This window comes from Staurois parvus, unplaced genomic scaffold, assembly GCF_062004578.1.
Source record: "Staurois parvus isolate SC_StPar_1 unplaced genomic scaffold, SC_StPar_1.0 ptg001862l, whole genome shotgun sequence".
Lineage (NCBI taxonomy): Eukaryota > Metazoa > Chordata > Amphibia > Anura > Ranidae > Staurois > Staurois parvus.
This window is the reverse complement of record NW_028319658.1, coordinates 116755-133723: the sequence shown is the minus strand read 5'-3', so window position 1 is coordinate 133723 and position 16969 is coordinate 116755. Positions and strand designations below refer to the sequence as shown.

Below are 16969 nucleotides of genomic sequence, written 5' to 3'. Positions count from 1 at the left end.
AGTAATTCATCCCCCATATAGTAAGTCCCCCATATAGTAAGTCCCCCCCCATATAGTAAGTCCCCCCCTATATAGTAAGTCCCCCCCCATATAGTAAGTCCCCCCCCATATAGTAAGTCCCCCATATAGTAATTCATCCCCCATAGAGTAATTCATCCCCCATATAGTAATTCATCCCCCATATAGTAATTCATCCCCCATAGTAATTCATCCCCCATATAGCAATTCATCCCCCATATAGTAATTCATCCCCCATATAGTAATTCATCCCCCATATAGTAATTCATCCCCCATATAGTAATTCATCCCCCATATTAATTCACCCCCCATAGTAATTCATCCCCCATATAGTAATTCATCCCCCATAGTAATTCATCCCCCCATAGTAATTCATCCCCCATAGTAATTCATCCCCCATATAGTAATTCATCCCCCATATAGTAATTCATCCCCCATAGTAATTCATCCCCCATATAGTAATTCATCCCCCATAGTAATTCATCCCCCATATAGTAATTCATCCCCCATAGTAATTCATCCCCCATATAGTAATTCATCCCCCATAGTAATTCATCCCCCATATAGTAATTCATCCCCCATATAGTAATTCATCCCCCATATAGTAAGTCCCCCATATAGTAAGTCCCCCCCCATATAGTAAGTCCCCCCCCATATAGTAAGTCCCCCCCCATATAGTAATTCATCCCCCATATAGTAAGTCCCCCCCCATATAGTAAGTCCCCCATATAGTAATTCATCCCCCATATAGTAAGTCTCCCCCCATATAGTAAGTCCCCCATATAGTAATTCATCCCCCATATAGTAAGTCTCCCCCCATATAGTAAGTCCCCCATATAGTAATTCATCCCCCATATAGTAAGTCCCCCCTGTGTCAATTCACTTACCTTTGCTCCGCGCGTTCCTCTCGCCGTGCTTCCCGCGCCGTTCTGGTCTTCAGGGCGGACTGTGAGAGGAGAGGAGTTCGTCACGCTGCCCCGCCTACATCCTGGCTGCCCCGCCTACATCCTGACAGCTGCAAAGTCCTGACTTTTGGGGCGGCCGCCCGAGAGGAGGGAGGGGAGCGGGCGGCCGTCCGAGAGGAGGGAGGGGAGGTGAGGGGGCGGCCGCCCTGCACACGCCCGTCCGAGAGGAGGGAGAGGAGGGAGGGGAGCGGGCGCCCAGCACACAGAAGAGCCGCATTTAAGCTGGTAAAGAGCCGCATGTGGCTCGCGAGCCGCGGCTTGCTGACCACTGCCATAGCCAAACAGGAAGTGAGAGGAAATCCCTGCAAATTTAAGGATTTTTTTGGGGACCCCCAGGTCACCAGTAGTGTCCCCATTGGATGATTTCCCCTCTATTACTTTTCTGGGGGCAACCCAAAATTTGGTATTTTCTGTTACTTTCAATGATAATGGTAAACAACAAATAGAGAGGGGGAATCTCCCTAACGGGAGCACAGACAGCAATAAAAACTGGTTCTAATACCTCTCCACTCTATCCATATAGAAAATGTTTAAAAAGTTTTCCTTTAGTTATACTGCCCGGGTTCACACTGAATGCAACTTTGAAACTGCGTTTCGTCACTTGAAGTAGTGCAAGTTCAAAGCCGCGGGTCAGTGCAACTTCAGGTGCAACTTGCCTGACATCCATGAGACTTCATGCACCAATGTCTATGCAAGTCGCCCCTGAAATAGCCAGAATTAGTGCAGGAACTACATGGAAAATTGTGCCACGTCTAATAAAAAGGTACCATGTCTCAAAAACGGAGGGGACACAGTCGACTCACCTATGTAGTCATAATGTAGTTCATACTGGTCCATTATATATGTTATGCATCATTTGTAATTTTGTCCAATACGTTTTTTACCTTTTTATCTTAATGGTGTTGTTGTTTGTTACCTCGGGAGTATCACCCTTCTCTTCTTTCTTTTCTTTAGTGCAGGAACTGCCTTCAAACTTGGTACAACTCTGACAGTCGGAGTGGCACTGTTTTCAATGGTTCTTTTGCCGACTTGTCATGTGATTTGGAAGTCGCACCGGTGTGAACCAGAGCTAACACATTTCTCAGCTGCCCACCAGCCTATTTATAAAGAAGTGCAAACCGCAGTGATAAGAAAAACAGCCAAGGGTGCTCAACCTGTGACCCTTCAGCTGTTGTGGAACTACAAGTCCCATGAGGTATTGCAAGGCTGACAGTTACAAGCATGAATCCAAAAGGATGGGACTTGGGTGCTCAACCTGTGGCCCTTCAGCTGTTGTAGAACTACAAGTCCCATGAGGTATTGCAAGGCTGACAGTTACAAGCATGAATCCAAAAGGATGGGACTTGGGTGCTCAACCTGTGGCCCTTCAGCTGTTGTAGAACTACAAGTCCCATGAGGTATTGCAAGGCTGACAGTTACAAGCATGAATCCAAAAGGTAGAGGCAGGATGGGACTTGGGTGCTCAACCTGTGGCCCTTCAGCTGTCGCAGAACTACAAGTCCCATCATGCCTCTGCCTTTGGGAGTCGTGCTTGTAACTGTCAGCCTTGCAATGCCTCATGGGACTTGTAGTTCCACAACAGCTGGAGGGTCACAAGTTGAGCACCTATGAGCTAGGGCCCCAGGGTTGTCAAACGGGTGGCCCTCCAGCTGTTGCGAAACTACAAGTCCCATCATGCCTCGCCTTTGGGAGTCATGCTTGTAACTGTCAGCCTTGCAATGCTTCATGGGACTTGTAGTTCCAAACCAGCTGGAGGGTCACAGGTCTCAACCTGAGCTGGGGCCAGGGGTGTCAAACTGGTGGCCCCTCAGCTGTTGCAAAACTACAAGTCCCATCATGCCTCTGCCTTTGGGAGTCATGCTTGTAACTGTCAGCCTTGCAATGCCTCGTGGGACTTGTAGTTCCATAACAGCTAGAGGGTCCCAGGTTGTGCCCCTATGAGCTAGGGTCAGGGGTGTCAAACTGATGGCCCCCCAGCTGTTGCGAAACTACAAGTCCCATCATGCCTCTGCCTTTGGGAGTCATGCCTGTAACTGTCAGCCTTGCAATGCCTCATGGGACTTGTAGTTCCACAACAGCTGGAGGGTCCCAGGTTGTGCCCCTATGAGCTAGGCTGTCTTGAAAGCTTGCAGGTCACCCAATCCAATGTTCGCTTACTGTAGTCGTTTGAGGAACTAAAACAAATGGTGGTTTTCCTGTTTGATTGGTAAACGTTGTGCCTTGCCCTCCCTGCCTCATTATTACAGTGTGTACTGGGCATGGTGTGGTCCTCGTTTTGTCTTGATTATGAAGAAGGGAAGGAAGAGGTTAGCAGATTGCTATTGTTGTTCCTGTTTAGTGCCCGGGGGGCAGTGTTAGTATGTGACACCGGCTGCTGACATGCTCTCTTCTCCAGTTGTGGCTGCAGGACACGCCTCGTCACTTGCAGGTGTCTGCTGTGAGCAGGAAGTTCTGCACTCGCTGCTTTCTGTACTTCTGCCAGTTTCACACACTTGTGATCTGTTGTCACTGAGCCGAGAGCAGCCCTGGACCCGTCTTCCCAGCCCGCCGTCCGAACACGCACTTACCATTTGCACACCTGAAGGAGAACCTGTTCCATCCTGCTCCAACCAGCCTGCACCATCATTGTGCATTTATTTCATTTATTTTTTTTAGATGGACCTCCAATGTGCTTCTGGATCAGCGGAACCCTATTTTCCCAAGGACTGAAATTTTTCTAGCAAACCTTCTAGAACTCCCTGGACCCGCTTTGTCTTGAGGATTTACAACCGGTCGCTAGTATCTTATTTATTTATATTTTTTTAGTAGAGATGAGCTCCGCCGATCGAATCCTCGATCCTGACCCGTTGGGAATGCACTGCTCTAAAGACAGCCCTGATATTGATTTCGACTTTGCTGACCTGTTTAATTTTGAGTCTTCCAACTCTGTGGAAGGTTTGTAAACACTGGGGATAGAAGCAGCAGGTGTTCCGTGTTGTGTGTTAGTGATATGAATATTGTACGCTCATTTATGGGAGGTGTGCGTGTTACGTGTCTGAGGCGACATGTATGCTAGACTAGAGAAAGCAAAGGGTTAAATCTCTTTCACTCACAGCAGGGCCGTAAAATAATGTTTGCTTTCTATTTTTCATCTGTTTGCAGGCTGCACAGCATTGTGTACATTTATTAACCTATCCTTGTATTTGCTTTTTGGTACAGAATCTACTGTGTTTAGTTTTCTGCCGCACATGTCTAGTTGCGTACCATTATGTTCATGCTTTTGCTAAAGTTTACAATATAGCCATTTCCTGAATGGTTTTTTTTTTTTTTCTTCCATGAGGTATCAGTGATGGTCAAGCTGGACCCATTCAGGAAAAATAGTTGATAGTTTTCTTCTTAAAAGAGAATTTGTCATCAGGAAAAGAGCACTTTCATAAACTGCATTCACCTACGTCCACCAAGAATGTCAATTCCTGGCTCAGTGTTATTGCGTATTACCAATTTGGTGGCCATTTTGCAGAATTATCAGCAGTATTCAGTACTCTAGACTCAGAGATTTAAAGCGGTGCTAAACCCCAAACCAAAAATTTGCAATATATTATTATTATTATACAGGATTTATGGCGCCAACAGTTTGCTCAGCACTTTACAATATAACGGGAGACAATACAGGAACAATACAGTTCAATACAAGAGGGATAGGAGGGCTCTGATCCTGGGAGCTTACAATCTAAGAGGGGGTGGGCTGGTGGTACAAAAGGTAGTAACTGTGGGGGATGGACTGGTAGGAGGAATATTATTATTATACAGGATTTATGGCGCCAACAGTTTGCTCAGCGCTTTACAATATAACGGGAGACAATACAGCAACAACACAGTTCAATACAAGAGGGATAGGAGGGCCCTGATCCTGGGAGCTTACAATCTAAGAGGCATATATTGCAGCTTACCAATTATTAAATGGGGTGGCTGCATTCGTTTTCTTGTCTTTTGCTCCCCCCCCCCCCCCCACCTGTTTTTACTTGGTGATCTAGCCAGTAACACATCACCTGTATTCATGAGACACCACTCTGGAGAAATGAGCACAGGAGGTACTGCAGACAGCACCATTGTCAGTCTGCAGGGGAGGGTAGTAGTGGTGAGCCGAAATTAAAATTCTGAACCAAAACCGAAAATTAGGGATATACGTGGCCGAAAACCAAAACTGAAATGGACCTTTTTTTTTTTAAATATATATTTTACATATATAATTGTATTATATTTGACTTTTTAATTAATATCATGAAATATTAAATGAATATGAATTTAAAAAATACAATCCAGTAACGTAAAATAACTTTTATTGAAAGTAACACAAAAATTTTACAGAAAATAAAATGCAATCTATATAAAATTAAAAACCTTAAAGAGAGGTGTTTTTGCATTGAAGTCAATAGGGGGTGTTTTTGCATTGAAGTCAATAGAGGATGTTTTTGCATTGAAGTCAGTGAGGTGTGATTTTGCATTGAAGTCAGTGAGGCGCGATTTTGCATTGAAGTCAGTGAGGCGCGATTTTGCATTGAAGTCAGTGAGGCGCGATTTTGCATTGAAGTCAGTGAGGCGCGATTTTGCATTGAAGTCAATGAGGCACGATTTTGCATTGAAGTCAATGGGACCCAATTTTGCACTGACGTTAGTAGGCCCTATTTTGCATTGACGTAAAAGGAAAGTGATTTTGTATTGAAGTCAGTAGGGGGCGTTTTTGCATTGAAGTCAATGGGACGCGAGTCTGCACAGAAGTCAATTTTCTGCACCTTTTATTTTTCTGTCGACAAAACGCAGATAACCCTATTTTCAGTCAAAAATTTCCGACAGCCGATATATCGGTGTATCATTAGAGGGCAGTGTTAGATGTACTAGCAGATTTAATTACACTAACAAATTGAGGCCAAGCTCCAGCTCACACTTTATAATCAGTTACATAAAACTTTGCTTTACCTTTTGGCATAAAGGTTTTACATGAATAAATAAAAGCTGATCATTGTAACCACCCCTGCCAGTGGTTTGTCTCATCCATGTAAACTGATACATTCTCCTGGAGAGTTTCTGCTGTGAAAAACAACAGACTTGCTGGCTGGAATACCAGAAAAAAAAATAAAAGAAAGGAAGCCTAAAAAGGAAAACGAATGCAGTCATCACACATAAGAATTGATAAGCAGCAATTTAATAAATGTTTGCATTTGGGTTTAATACTGCTTTTTAAATGTCAAAACCCCGAGTATTCACTGCTGATTACTCTGGATTGGCAGTATGAACAGTAAAAGTGATTTTAGGATTGTGTCAGTCTGTTCTCCAGTACTGTGATCGTGTTGACAGATATGTCATCAAATACAAAGCATCATCTTAATATATCAATGAGCCGTGGCTGCACATGTGTTCAGTATGGTCTGGCATAGTGACAGCAGAGAACAGGAAACAGTGAGTCGCGGTGGGAGAACTGCAGTCGAGCAGAGGGTTAAATAATGTAGAAATCACCCAGAAATTACATAGATCCTGCACCATATGTGTGTAAGCTGGTACATTTTGCATGCATCTAGTTTGTATGCTGGACAAATATTTACATGTGTCTACAAGATAATACCTTGATTTATTTAGGATGTGCAAGCTACCGTGTAATCAGAGGCGCACATGGAACTCCTGCATACTATCTGAGCAGCTGAGTAAATTAACTCTTCAAGTGGAAGCAGCTCAGTATTTTGGCCGAACGTGCCAAGTCCAAGAGGAATATTCTACAATGTTCAAACATATTTGCAGCATTAACACTGAACCCGCACTGGATTGGTGTGGTACTGTCAACTTTACTTCACAGGCCTGAGTGGCAGATGGCAAAGCATGCTGGGAGTTGTAGTTTTATAGCATTGGCTGCTCTAGCTATAGCCTAGTTCAGAGGTGGCCGACTTTGTTGATACGGGGGGGGCCTCAAGTGTGGCCCCAACATCACTAAGAGCCAGCAGCCAAAACGCCTGATGATTGTAAAAGTGTGTACCGCGTTTACCTGCGTCAAGTGTTTGGGCGTTAATTAATTTCATTGGCCAGAATAGATATTTTATTCTGGCCATTGAAATAAATGATTGCTCATATGATAAAAGCGCCTACCGTTTAGGCGTATTTAAGCGCATCAATCATTTTTTTTTTCAGCCGAAACGCTGCTGCTCCAGGATGCCCTGGCCATGGGTTTTTTCTTTTCTGCCACTAAACTCTCCTGCCACAAAACGTTGCTAAATGCCTGTGTGTACAGGGACGCATAGGATAGCATGCAGGGGAGTTTATAGGAAGGAAAAAAAACAACTTACACCCCTAGCAGTAGCTTCAAAAACGCTCAGTGTGCATTATTTATTTATTTATTTCAGGTACTTATATAGCGCCATCAATTTACGCAGCGCTTTACATATATATTGTACATTCACATCAGTCCCTAACCCTCAAGGGGTGTACAATCTAAGGTCCCTAACCCTCAAGGGGTGTACAATCTAAGGTCCCTAACCCTCAATGGGTGTACAATCTCAAGGTCCCCAACCCTCAAGGGGCGTACAATCTAAGGTCCCTAATCCTCAAGGAGCGTACAATCTAAGGTCCCTAACCCTCAAGGGGTGTACAATCTAAGGTCCCTAACCCTCAGGGGGCGTACAATCTAAGGTCCCTAACCCTCAAGGGGCGTACAATCTAAGGTCCCTAACCCTCAAGGGGCGTACAATCTAAGGTCCCTAACCCTCAAAGGGTGTACAATCTAAGGTCCCTAACCCTCAATGGGTGTACAATCTAAGGTCCCCAACCCTCAAGGGGTGTACAATCTAAGGTCCCTAACCCTCAAGGGATGTACAATCTAAGGTCCCTAACCCTCAAGGGGTGTACAATCTAAGGTCCCTAACCCTCAAGGGGTGTACAATGTAAGGTCCCTAACCCTCAAGGGGTGTACAATCTAAGGTCCCTAACCCTCAAGGGGTGTACAATGTATGGTCCCTAACCCTCAAGGGGTGTACAATCTAAGGTCCCTCGTCCTCAAGGGGCGTACAATCTAAGGTCCCTAACCCTCAAGGGGGGTACAATCTAAGGTCCCTCGTCCTCAAGGGGCGTACAATCTAAGGTCCCTAACCCTCAAGGGGGGTACAATCTAAGGTCCCTCGTCCTCAAGGGGTGTACAATCTAAGGTCCCTAACCCTCAAGGGGTGTACAATCTAAGCTCCCTAACTCACATTTATACATACACATACTAGGGCCAATTTAGACAGGAGCCAATTCACCTACCAGCATGTCTTTTGAGTGTGGGAGGAAACTGGAGTACCCAGAGGAAACCCACGCAGGCACAGGGAGAACATGCAAACTCCAGGCAGGTGATGCCGTGGTTGGGATTTGAACCGCATGAGGCCTTAATCTTGATAATGAGAACTTGTTTGGTCAGCAGATATTATAGTAAATGCCATGTAATTGATCAGAGTCTGTGAAATGTTTTAGGAACATGTTAAATGTGCTAAGAGCAGGAAGGGCAGGAAAGGTACCCCCCCTAGTACCCAATTTTGACAGGTACTAGGCGAGTGAAAGTTATCCTCCCCCCTGCAGTCTTCCGGGACACATGACAGGTCCCAGAAGACTGAGGGACCATTCACTATGTCACAGCCAGTTGCCCCGTAATTAAATTGTGGTCACCGGGGACAGAGGACAGCCAATAAGCAAACCACTGGATGGAGGGGACAGGTCATTTGTTGTTTTCTAAAAGTCAGCAGCTTAAGGAGACTGGAGCTCCTCTTTACCTCTAACCTTAGCCCCAACCCCAACCCTAACATGTGACTTTGTACACAAAGGTTCCTCCACTGCGACTTTGATGCCACTTGAGTGCCAGAGTGTGTAAAGTCACATCAGAGTCGTACAACATGAACAGAGCTGTCATACTTTCCTAACCTTGCGGTTTTGGTGCCGGTCTGTTGAATTTTATTACACCCAAATTGCAATCTGTTGCAGAAAAACTAGACCAGGGGTAGGCAACCTGCGGCTCTCCAGCTGTTGCAGGACTACAAGTTCCATCACGCCTCTGCAAATCATATCTGTAACTGTCAGTTTTGTAATGTTGCAATGCCTCATGGGAAATGTAGTTCCACAACAGCTAGAGAGCCGCAGGTTGCCTACCCCTGAACTAGACCCTTAGAAAACCATGTTAAATGGACAGTAGTGTGTTTCCGCATAAGTCCTCCTGCACACGGGGTGTTTTTAAAACGCCCCGTGTGCATGGAGCCCAAGTGTGAACCTAGGGTAAGTGTATTTTGGAGAAAACAATATAAAATGATAAAAAGTTAGAATGACTTTGCCCTAATGAGTATGAACCTTTTGTGTGTTCTAATAATGGATGTAAGAGACCTTTTATAGGGAGGAAGCTTCATGTGATCTTTTGGCTCTAGAGGTTCTTGTGACCCCTCTCAGTAGGCTTTGTGCCTCCTAAAGTTCTGATGTTGGATTAATATAAACATTATAGATGTACCTAAATTTAGCCAAACAATGGAACGTTTTAAAGGTTGTAGTCCGTTGTTGCCGCCAGTATTCTGCTGTTCTAAGCAAAGCAGTATAAATAGGCCAAATACTTATATTAACAAATGCCTGGAGCCTTATTCTCAAGGTAGCTCCCATGCTTTCAATCCTGAGTAAGCGCTTTTTTTCACACTTCCTTCTTCTATTAGTTTCTAGTTGAGGTTTATTCTGTGACACCAAAGACATGTGCATTTCCTCCACTGCAGGATTTACTTGATGCAGATTTTTCTCTGGACTGAATTACTAACCTAATGCCTAAGGCTTCACTTGTAACAGTAAATCTCAGGAAAATGGGGTTGTTGCCAATGGCTACTATTTATAATTTATCTGTCATTTTGATGAGGCCATAAAATATCATTTTTAGTTTGTGGAGATTGAAATTGCAACCCTTTCAGGAATTTGCAGGTTATTATCACCGTTTGTAAAATATGTGGTGCCTGTAATAAAATAAAAATCCACTTTCAAATGTATTAAATGTATGCATAAAAGTTATGACTTAGATTTGCTGTGATAAATGAATCTATTCGGCGAGGCACTGCAAAAAAGATATGTGTGTTTTTGACCAGTATATTGACTGACTGCTGCACTGTATGGTTCACTCCTGACCAGTATATTGACTGACTGCTGCTCTGTATGGTTCACTCCTGACCAGTATATTGACTGACTGCTGCACTGTATGGTTCACTCCTGACCAGTATATTGACTGACTGCTGCCCTGTATGGTTCACTCCTGACCAGTATATTGACTGACTGCTGCTGTGTATTGTTCACTCCTGACCAGTATATTGACTGACTGCTGCCTTGTATGGTTCACTCCTGACCAGTATATTGACTGACTGCTGCACTGTATGGTTTACTCCTGACCAGTATATTGACTGACTGCTGCTGTGTATTGTTCACTCCTGACCAGTATATTGACTGACTGCTGCCCTGTATGGTTCACTCCTGACCAGTATATTGACTGACTGCTGCTGTGTATTGTTCACTCCTGACCAGTATATTGACTGCTGCTCTGTATGGTTCACTCCTGACCAGTATATTGACTGACTGCTGCTGTGTATTGTTCACTCCTGACCAGTACATTGACTGACTGCTGCTGTGTATTGTTCACTCCTGACCAGTATATTGACTTCTGCTCTCTATGGTTCACTCCTGACCAGTATATTGACTGATTGCTGCTGTGTATTGTTCACTCCTGACCAGTATATTGACTTCTGCCCTGTATGGTTCACTCCTGACCAGTATATTGACTGATTGCTGCTGTGTATTGTTCACTTCTGACCAGTATATTGACTGATTGCTGCTGTGTATTGTTCACGCCTGACCAGTACATTGACTGACTGCTGTTCTGTATGGTTCACTCCTGACCAGTATATTGACTGACTGCTGCTCTGTATGGTTCTGAGAAAATATAAGGTGACTTACACAGTACCTCCCAGAAGTGAGTCCCCCCCTCACATTTGTGTAAATATTTGATTCTCTCTTTTCATGTGACAACACTGAAGAAATGACACTTTGCTACAATGTGACGTAGTCAGTGTACAGTTTGTATAACATGGAAATTTGCTGTCCCCTCCAAATATATATATATATATATATATATATATATATATTACCGCCATTAATGTCTAAACCGCTGGCAACAAAAGTGAGTCCACTGACATTTATACAAAAGTGATCTGTCCTAGGAGGTTGTAGGGGAGGCAGAATTCCTAGGCAAGCCGGGGCGGAAGAAATAGGTATCCATTTCCAGAAAAAAAAAAAAAAAAGTCAGAGAGTGGGGGGGGGGGGGGGGGAGAGCAAAACTCTTTTTAGGTGAGGTTCCACTTTACGGAGAAATCCGTTTACCTGGTTCTGATTCATTTGTGTTTAGTTCTTGTCTGTTGCTGGCTTGTCCTCACACTGTCCAAACACGCAGATTTCTCAGCAGCTACTGTAGAATATGTATTGTTGGTGGGTCTTGGAGGAGACGTTGGAGATCACTGAGGGCATTATCTTGTTGATAAGCTGTTCAGCATGTTACATAGAACCTGACGGCTCCAGTCTGTCAAAGCCCAATCTGTCAGTGTTCTAGCCGGTTCCTGGTGCTTCTTTAGGCTGAATAATAATGTGCGCCCCAGAATGGCAGCTTTGTCTGTCAGTGGCGTGTAGTTTACACGCTTAAACAAACCATCCGAAGATGGGATTTTCATTATTAGAATAGTGCTTACAGTAAAGCTGTTTAATAAGTGTTGTGGTTGTAAGATATTTCTTCCAGCTGTATAATGGAAGCTAAACATAATCAGAGGCAGATTAACCTGTTTCTCATGACACTCATGAAACGGTTTTACGTATTGTTTTCCTTTCATCTGGCTTTGACCGGACCTTTGCCTGATGCTGAGTAATACGCATTGTTAAGTACCTACACATAAGCTGCTTGAATCATTTGCTGCCCTGTATGTATCTAACCAAGCTGGTTTGGAGTTGGCGCACACAACAAAAGGTTGGACGTCTAGATAAATGATTGGTGAAAGTTACCTGTTCTTAAGTGTCACTAAACCCACAACAGTACAATCAGTCTATAGATGCAGTAAAGCATGCTTGTTATACTCACTGTGGAACCTAAGGGGTTTACCCTTAGCATTGTGTAAAAAGGCTGTTTGATCTTGTTTTCTCGGATCCTCCCCTTCTACTGTCCCTTATCCCTGCCCCAGGAGGCACTCTGCAAATGCTCAGTTTGGTGTTTATGGCTAGAGAGGTTTTTTTTTTTCTTTGGGAAGATGCATGTGATCAGCACAGGGCCAATCAGAGCTGTCCAGACAGAGAATCAGGGGTTGCGCAGCCTCATAGGACCATCAGGGGAGAATGAAAACTCCCACTATTATTATTATTATACAGTATTTATAAAGCGCCAATAGTTCGCTCAGCGCTGTACATTACAAAGGGGAACAGAACATTACCAATACAATGCAAAACATGAGGGGATCGAGGGCCCTCACTGCAAGCTTTGACCAGTGCTCTGCTGGACACTGATAGAAGCCCCAAGACTGCTATATACTGCTGATGAGAAAAGGTGTTTAGCAGTTTGTATTTACTACAATAATTGCTTTTCCATGTTCTGTGTACTGGTAGACTGGTAGGTCCTGGGTTTAGGAATACTTTACATTTTGTATAAGTCACCATATTTCCTTTCTCTCTCTTCCCCACAGAGATAGGAACCACACAGAACAGCAATTAGTCAATATACTGGTCAGGAGTGAACCATACAGAACAGCAGTCAGTCAATGTACTGGTCAGGAGTGAACCATACAGAGCAGCAGTCAGTCAATATACTGGTCAGGAGTGAACCACACAGAACAGCAATTAGTCAATATACTGGTCAGGAGTGAACCATACAGAGCAGCAGTCAGTTAATATACTGGTCAGGAGTGAACCATACAGAGCAGCAGTCAGTCAATGTACTGGTCAGGAGTGAACCATACAGAGCAGCAGTCAGTCAATGTACTGGTCAGGAGTGAACCATACACAGCAGCAGTCAGTTTAGAACATCTCTGGTTGCTGGATGTAGGGCAGATCTGACCAAAGAGGTCTTTATATAGCAATGACAATTGCTGGTGTGTAAATCATATTTCTTCATAGCCGAATTTAGTAAACATACAAATTCCAACGTGGTAGTTTGGGAGTTTTTAGTTCTTCTAAAAACACTTCAGGGATTCCCTTTGAGCCCTGGTTCACATCTATGCGTCCGTGCGGGCCGCGTTTTGCATGGCCACGAGAGCACATTCATTTGAATGGACTCCCGTGTCCCGGGACACGAAGGGAAGAAGTCTCTGCACTTCTTTGTAAACCGAAGCCCACACGGGAACCTCGGTTCCCAGTACGGTTGAGATTTCCTGTGCGGGTGGCGTCCCATTAGAATTAGAGGCACACGCCCACGGGTCCGCATTGTTCTGTGTGGGTGGTGCGGCTGCACAGATTTTTGTGCGGATCCGCAGCGGCACCACCTGCACATATGTGAACCAAGCCTTAATGTGCATTCTGTAACAAATTCAGCCTTTTTTTTCCACGTTTAGATCTTCCTGGAGCCTCTAAGTACCATTGGTTTGCAATGGCCTGTTTTTTTCCCTAAATCTTGTCATCCTTTATTTTTAAAGCCTCTGACTTTTGTGCAAAACTGTACAACGAGGACCCGCTCTCCCCCTCATGACATTCTTCAAGTTCAGTTTATTGGGCTCTTTTTGAAGTTCTCCTTTCTTATGTTCAAAGTACCAAAAAACCATAATTGAATGATTTGTCCTTGTTAGCAGCATGGAATTAATTAGGTCGGAGAAGCTGTAACATACCAGGGATTCATTTTGGACATTGTTGCATGGCTTTGTAGTGTCTCACTGTAACCACTGTAGCATCTGTGGCCTCTAATGAAAGAAGATTAAAGACAAGAGATCCTTTTAACAATCACCAAAGACGTACAACGGATAACTTGCTGGTATTTTCCAGTTGGCTGGGTCAGTATGTCTGTTGCGCTGGCCAGGGTACTGCTTGCTTTACTGCACAGTTTCCAGCTGTGCCTAATATTGACAACCAACCCCTGAAAATACCCTGATTTTAAACACTGATCTTGTACAGTAAATATGCAATTTTGTTCATCTACTAAGCAGATTTTGATACTTCTATTGTTGCCCACACACTTATCAATCATGAGATTTCCTTTAGGACACTTCCAGTGCACCCAGTATTCACTTAAGCTGCTTAAAACATACTTTTTTAAAGGAGAGTATTTAGAGGCTCAGCCCACTATTGTGCAGCATTTCAGTCCTTTTAGATCTGATCGCCCAGTGCTTTCCTTTGTACCTCAGAGATTTTGCAGCTTAACACCCCGGTCACATCAAAGCCGATTTCAGAATCGTGCAACTTGCAGTGAAGTTGCACAATTTCAAATTCTGGTGACTTGCTGATTTGAGGTGCGATTTGCAAGACATCTGACACAGATGTCTATGCAAATCGCACCAAAAATAGTGCATGTACTACTTCAGAAATCGGTGCGGCTCCGACCAATTCAGAACCGCACCGATTTGACTGCTCTAATAGCGGACAGTAGAGTGTGACTTGGCATACGATTTGCAAATTGCATGCTAAGTCGCACCTAATGTGACCGGGGTGTAAAGAGTAACTCCGTCTGAGTGACCTATGTACATTGCAGGGAATTTAACAAACTTTGTAGCAGATTCCTACTTTTTTGTTATTGTGGAGAAAAAGCGGTTTGTCTGTGTCCATGTGCAGAGCGAATCTGTATGGGAGTGATTTTATAATTATCAATCAGCTGCTGCACCTGCAGAGTTCTAATGAGGAAATTGGCAGGGTCTGCATCCCTTTAGACGTGATTTCCCTTTGGGAATATCTCGCCAAAAATGAAATTTTTGTTGCAGGGGATGCTTAAACCATGATTTGTATCTTAGTGCAGACTTCTGGGAAAATCAGTGAGCCAATCACACAAGCAGGAAGTGACATATTTGGGGAGCGTTCTGTAGAAGAGCTGTGTACAGAACACATCCAGGTAGCCATATTGCATTTCATTTTACAGAAAATTACATCCCTGCAGAATGAAAAGGCAAGACACATTCAGTTACAATATGGCTTGTGTCATAATTGTATGTGTTATATACTCTATATTATTTTTTGTTTATTTGGTAATTTTTTTCCCACAAAGGTGGAGTTATCCTTTAAAGCTGCCATTCCACAGCTGAAATTCAATCCATGGTTGCCCTTTCTGTAGAAAATGATGGCCAAACAGCACCTACATCTATTGAGATGCAGACACTGTTTGGGTATTCTGACAACTGCTAGAGCCAGTTGTCAGAATACAATAGCCGGCAGGGGAGATTTGTAGATCCGTGGTGTTTTGTGTGATTAACAAGTCTGTGTGTATGGCCAGCTTTAGATATATGTACTTAAAGTGGTCTAAAGGCTGAAGGTTTCTTTTTATGTAATGCATTCTTTGCATTAAGGTAAAAAACCTAATGGATACAGCTCCCCCCAGCCCTCCCCCCCCCCCCACCAGCCCCATCTCAATCCATCAATGTGTATGAGAGCTGTGGCTCTCCCGGGTATTTCTCTCCTCGGCTCATGCAGCTGTCAATCACAGCCAGTGAGCCAATGAGAGAGTGAGGGGTGGGGCCGAGCCACGCTCTTGTGTGAATGGACACGTGCGGCTTGGGAGCGTGCCTGCTCTGATCTCTGACATCAGCAAGGCATTTTTCTCCACACAACTCTCACTCACTGGATATTTTTTATGTTTCAGACCATTCTCTTTAAACCCTAGAGATGGTTGTTCATGAAAATCCCAGTAGATCAGCAGCTTTTGAAATACTCAGGCCAGCCTGTCTGGCATCTACAACCATGCCATATTCAAAGTCACTTAAATCCCCTTTCTTCCCCATGCTGATGCTTGGACTTCAGCAAGTCGTCTTCACCACATCTAGATGCCTAAATGCATTGAGTTGCTACCGTGTGATTGGCTAATATTGAGAGATATTTCACAACTCTCTACAAAATGATTTCTAATATTTCTTATTTTTGTTGGTCGTCGGCCTTTTGTGAGTTTCTTAGTCGGTTCAGGGATGGGGTGACTGCGGACATTCATTTTTTACAAATCCTCAAGGTATTTGTGTAAATCGTGCTAAGGCCTATTTTGTAGTATAAGATTCCCGCACGTTGAGACTTCATATCCACAGCTCAGTATTGGCTTTTTGACATGCCTGGCAAGAGTCTGAGGACATGGCACGTTTGGGAATGAACTCAGGTGACGTCCCTCAGGGTTGCTAGGAACGGGTTTGGGATTTTTAAACAAAAGAGGCTGGCAGCCTCCCAGCCAACGTGTAGCAAGGGATTACACTGGAAAAAAATAATTGCAACAAGAAAAGGAAGTGAATCTAAATGAAGTCTGTTTGCAGCAAACATGATTTATACTTTACATGTTTCATTATCTGAGTTTACACCAGCAAATCGGTTATAAAACAAAGTCTTTTGCTTTAGAAAGAGGAAACTGAATAACCTAGTTATGTTTATATGCAGTTCTCCTTGTAGAAAGGCTGACTATCCAGCTCTTGCTCTTTCTTGAACCCTTTTATTTTATTTTATTTTTTGTTTACAAACGATTTTATTGTACATAAGTAGACAGTAAAACAACAGCACAGTATGAAAGTGATATTGTCCAAAAAAATAAGGCATATTTGAAATGTACAATACATAAAAGTATATTAACATAAAAAAGAAGATAGAGGAAACAAGAAACCTTTTATTATAATTTTTGAGTTAATTCATGTTTGATTGTTTAGATTGAAAACTTTACCAGCCACAAGTATTATGCTGGCAGTTTTCAAGCAATTTCAAATAGTTTTTGATTGCACAAATGATCAAATAGATCAGAGAAACCTATCTAGCAATGTAAGAATTTGGTTTCATGATTGGGAGAA

At 43.5% G+C, this 16969-nt stretch overlaps 1 protein-coding gene across 1 annotated transcript in view; it reads left to right on the top strand.

Moving 5' to 3' along the window:
* Window positions 1–3456: 3456 nt before the first annotated feature.
* The window catches only part of LOC149434004 (nuclear factor of activated T-cells, cytoplasmic 2-like), a gene marked incomplete at its 3' end in the record, with an annotated part of 73106 nt that continues 59593 nt past the window's right edge, over window positions 3457–16969 (top strand). The window contains exon 1 of the mRNA XM_089664233.1: window positions 3457–3917. Coding sequence (XP_089520359.1) covers window positions 3794–3917 — 124 coding nt within the window. The remainder of the gene's footprint in view (window positions 3918–16969) is intronic.